This window comes from Salvelinus sp. IW2-2015, linkage group LG25 (genome assembly GCF_002910315.2).
Source record: "Salvelinus sp. IW2-2015 linkage group LG25, ASM291031v2, whole genome shotgun sequence".
NCBI classification, from domain to species: Eukaryota; Metazoa; Chordata; class Actinopteri; order Salmoniformes; family Salmonidae; genus Salvelinus; species Salvelinus sp. IW2-2015.
The window spans coordinates 132,786-137,769 of record NC_036865.1 but is presented as its reverse complement, the minus strand read 5'-3'; the positions used below and the strand labels follow the sequence as shown (position 1 = coordinate 137,769).

Here is a 4,984-nt window from a genome sequence, read left to right as displayed (position 1 = left end):
ACGGTTATTAGAGTTACCAGCCTCAGAATTGCAGCCCAAGTAAATGCTCACAGAGTTCATGTAACAGACACATCTCAACATCAACTGTTCAGAAGAGAATGTGTGAATCAAGCCTTCAAGGTTGAATTGCTGCAAAAACCACTACTAAAAGACACCAATCATAAGAAGAGACTGCTTGCGCCAAGAAACACGAGCAATGGACATTAGGACTGGTGGAAATCTGTTCTTTGGTCTGAAAGTTTTTTAGTTACAACTGCTGTGTCTTTGTGAGAGTAGGTGAATGGATGCCGCTTGAATGGATGTGTGGTTCCACCGTGAAACATTGATGAGGAGGTGTGGGTTGCTTTGCTGGTAACACTGTGGTGAATTATTTAGAATTCATGGCACACTTAACCAGCATGGCCACCATAGCATTCTGCAGCGATAGCCATTCCATCTGGTTTGCGCTTATTGGGACTACTCATTTGTTTTTCAATAGGACAATGACCCAAAACACATCTCCAGGCTATGTAAGGGCTATTTGACCAAGAAGGAGAGTGATGGAGTGCTGCATCAGATGACCTGGCCTCCACAATATCTGACCTCAACCCAATTGAGATTTTTAGGATGAGTGGACCGCAGAGTGAAGTAAAGCAGCCAACAAGTGCTCATCATATGTAGGACTCCTTCAAGACTGTTGGAAAAGCATTCCAAGTGAAGCTGGTTGAGAGAATGCCAAGAGTGCAAAGCTGTCATCAAGGCAAAGGGTGGCTACTTTGAAGAATCTAAAATCTAAAATCTTTTTTGATTAATTTAACACTTTTTGATTACTTCATGATTCCATATGTGTCATTTCATAGTTTTGATGTCTTCACTATTATTCTACAATATAGAAAATAGTKAAAAATATAGAAAAACCCTTGAATGAGTATGTGTGTCCAAACTTTTGACTGGTACTGTATATATACAGTATATATTATTATTATGTCCCCAGCACTTCTAAAACTAAAATTGCTCTTTGACTGATACCTAACTTACTGTCCAGACTTTGATCCAAACACTATTTGTAAACCTTTCAGATAGTTTAGCTTGCCTGACTCAATGAAACCAATAGAATTGTTGCAGAAGTGCAAACCCTGCCCTCCAGGCAGGCTAAAGCAAACATTCAAAGTATTTAAAAAAATGTCAGTAAGTATTTGAACCAAGGTCTGGTAGAATGTGTAGTTTGTGAACACACTATAGTACAATATTTTGAAAAGGGTTGAGTGTTAAAGTAGTTGTCTTTTTGTGCATGGGTGTGTCCAGGGAAAGATTGTTGCAGTGAAGGAGCTGGACTTTGAGATCAGCAATGGGCACTACGCACTTGTCGTCACAGCAACAGACCAGTGTCCCATCCATGCCCTCCGCCTGACATCCAGCACTACGGTGATGACAAAACACAGACARACACACACACACACACCTACACACTACATGCACAAATCACTCTTTATACACATCATGTTTATCAAGGCATTGTTTTAATGTAGTTTGTACACATCATATTGAAGTTGCAATCTGTGATATTTGCAGGAGTTTTTGTTCATTAAAATTAATGACCCTAATTTTTTTTTTTATCCAAAAAGTGAACTATCCCTTTAATCACATCATAAACATACATATAGACCATACAGATCTCTTAGCAGGTTGTTTCCACCGGTCTTTTCCAGGTGTTGGTGAATGTCCTGGATGTGAACGATGTGACCCCCACCTTCCCCAAGGTCTATGAGGGGCCCTTTAAGATAACAGAGGGCCAGCCYGGGCCTCGGGTCTGGACCCTCAAAGCCACTGACCAAGACTCTGGACTCAACGGCAAAGTGGAGTACAGCATCACTGCCGGAGATCCCCAGAGTGAGTAGGATGTGTGTGAATTGGGGTTAGGGCTGTTACGGTGACGTATTACCGCCACACCAGCAGTCATGAGTCATGACCCACAGTCAAATTCCATGTGACCTTTGAGTCATGGCAACTGCAGTCATAGCRAAAAGTTTTGAGAATGACACAAATTAAAATACATTTTCACAGTCTGCTGCCTCAGTTTGTATGATGGCAATATGCATATACTCAAGTATGTTATGAAGAGTGATCAGATGAGTTCCAATTAATTGCGGAGTCCCTCTTTGCCATGCAAATTAACTGAATCCCCCCAAAACATMTCCACTGCATTTCAGCCCTGCCACAAAAGGACCAGCTGACATCATGTCAGTGATTCTCTCGTTAACTTCTTACGGGCAGGTCCCACCTGGCCAACATCCYGTGAAATTGCAGAGCMTGAAATTCAAACTACAGAATTATAAATATTTAACTTTCATAAAATCACAAGTGTAATACATCAACATAAAGCTTAACTTCTTGTTAATCCAGCAGCTGTGTCAGATTTCAAAAAGGCTTTACGGCGAAAGCTCACCATGCGATAATCCGAGGACAGCGCCCCACATACAAAAGCATGAAAAACATATTTCAACCAGGCAGGTGCGCCACGGAAGTCAGAAATAGCGATATAATAAATGCCTTACCTTTGAAGATCTTCTTCTGTTGGCACTCCAAAAGGTTCCAGATACATCACAAGTGGTCCTTTTGTTCGATAATGTCCTTCTTTATATCTTGTAATCTGTTATCGGCTTGCAGGGGGCGTTATTGAAAAACTGGAAAATATGTGCAAATTTTCAAACGGCCTCTTAATCAATTTTTGTTCTTACAATATGCATATTGTTATTACTATTGGATAGAAAACAGTCTCTAGTTTCTAAAACCGTTTAATTATTTCTGTAAGTGGAACAGAACTATTTTACAGTCCATTTCCTATCCGGAAGTCAGATTTCCAAAATCGATGTCGCTCTTCGAGCCCTTGTCTATAAAAGGGCATGTCACTTAGACTGTAGAAACACGTCATAGCCTTCCCTCTGTGTGTCATGCGGAAGTGAGAGTTGAAATCAGTTGATTATCTCGTCCTGTATTTGAACACAGCCTCTTTGATTGAGTGTTGCGCAGTTTATTTTTCTTTCTGGGCGCGAAGTAGCACCTGGACTCGGCTCCTGGAAAACACTCTGTAAAGGTGAATATGATCTCTGGCTTAGATTTTATTTGATACATGTCACAATCATCCTAAAGTATGTTATTTCAATATACTTTAATTATATTATTGAAATGTTTTCTGGACTTTAGACGTGATGCGACGCAATAATTTTTCAAGATGAGAGGTTAGCGTCGCACTGCCAGTGTGCTTGCTAATTCAAGAGGGAAATTGTTCGTTCTGGATCGAAATAAAGACGTTTCTGAACAAAGGACCCCTTGGAGAACATTCTGATGGAAGATCCACAAAGATAAGGACCCAAATTGGGATGCTTTTTCAATATCTGTCGAACTGTGCTAACGCTACCGTTTGACTAGAATCAATGTTGCTGTGTGCTAGCTATTGTAGTAAGCTAATATAACGATATATTGTGTTTTCGCTGTAAAACACTTCAACAATCGGAAATATTGTCTGTATTCACAAGATATTTGTCTTTCATTAGCTATCCACCATATATTTGTCTGAAATGATTTATGATGAGTAATTAGGTAGTTGACGTTGGTGTCTATTTTCTCTGGCTACTCCCGTGCGATTTCTGACGGTAGCTATGATGGTAGCAGTAATGTAAAACTGATTTATAGCTAAAATATGCAATTTTTTTGAACAAAACATAGATTTATTGTGTAACATGTTATAGACTGTCATCTGAGGTAGTTTTTTCTAGGTTATTTAGGTTGGTTCTAGGTTAGTTAGGTTGGCTTGTGCATCTACTTGCATCCTACTTGTGCTGTGAAAATGTCTGTCCTCTTTTTATTTGGTGGTGAGCTAACATAAATATATGTGGTTTTTCTCTGTAAAACATTTAAAAAATCGGACATGTTGGCTGGATTGACAAGATGTTTATCTTTCAAATGCTGTATTGACTTGTTAATGTGTGAAAGTTAAATATTAAAAAAAAAATAGATTTTGAATTTCGCGCCCTGCATTTGAGCTGGATGTTGTCATAGTGTACCGGGTCGGGTGCAGCCATAACAGGTATATCCATAAAAACTCAGTTTAGCTGGCCCTCTTCAGTCAATAATCCCCCAGTTTCTCCCATCAAAATGCATACAAAATGAATCCCAAACGTTACTAATGAACTTTTTCTAACAAGTCAAACAACGTTTTTAATCAAACCTCAGTACCCTAATACGTAAATAAACGATACAATTTAAGACGAAGAATCGTTATGTCTTTACCGGAGAAAAATACCAAAGAAGGCGCTCTCTTTAACACGCTTGGAAACACAGCCAAAATGGGAGCCACTTAGAAAAACTACAATTTCTGGCCAATTTTTCCAAAACAAGCCTGAAACTCTTTCTAAAGTATGTTGACATCTAGTGGAAGCCCTAGAAACTGCAATCTGGGAGGATTTCGCCTTATAATAAAAGTGACAGCCATTGAAAACAATGGTAGGCTGATTTTTTTGGGGGGGATGGTTTGTCCTCGGGGTTTCAGTTGTGTTATACTCACAGACATTATTTAACAGTTTTAAAAACTTAGAGTGTTTTCTATCCAAATCTACTGATATGCATATCCTAGCTTCTGGGCCTGAGTAACAGGCAGTTTACTTTGGGCACGCTTTTCATCCGTACGTCAAAATACCTGCCCCTACCCAAAAAGGTTAAACAGGTCTGAGTGTTGACGAGGACAGGGCTGGATATCACTCTGTCATGCTGATTGAGTTCGAATAACAGACTGGAAGCTTCAAAGGAGGGTGCTTGGAATCATTATTCTTCTCTGTCAAACATGGTTACCTGCAAGAACACCGTGAGGCATCATTGCTTTGCACAAAAAGGCTTCACAGGCAAGGATATTGCTGCCAGTAAGATTGCCCTAAATCAACCATTTATCGGATCATCAAGAACTTCAAGGAGAGCGGTTCAATTGTTGTGAAGAAGGCTTTCAGGGCAC

General features: G+C 39.7%; 1 protein-coding gene across 1 annotated transcript in view; it reads left to right on the top strand.

The window, feature by feature from the left end:
* LOC111951656 (cadherin-23-like) overlaps nucleotides 1-4,984 on the top strand; it is an 89,995-nt gene that overhangs the window by 51,331 nt on the left and 33,680 nt on the right. Inside the window, exons 4-5 of the mRNA XM_070434814.1 lie at nucleotides 1,285-1,404; nucleotides 1,689-1,869. Coding sequence (XP_070290915.1) covers nucleotides 1,285-1,404; nucleotides 1,689-1,869 — 301 coding nt within the window. The remainder of the gene's footprint in view (nucleotides 1-1,284; nucleotides 1,405-1,688; nucleotides 1,870-4,984) is intronic.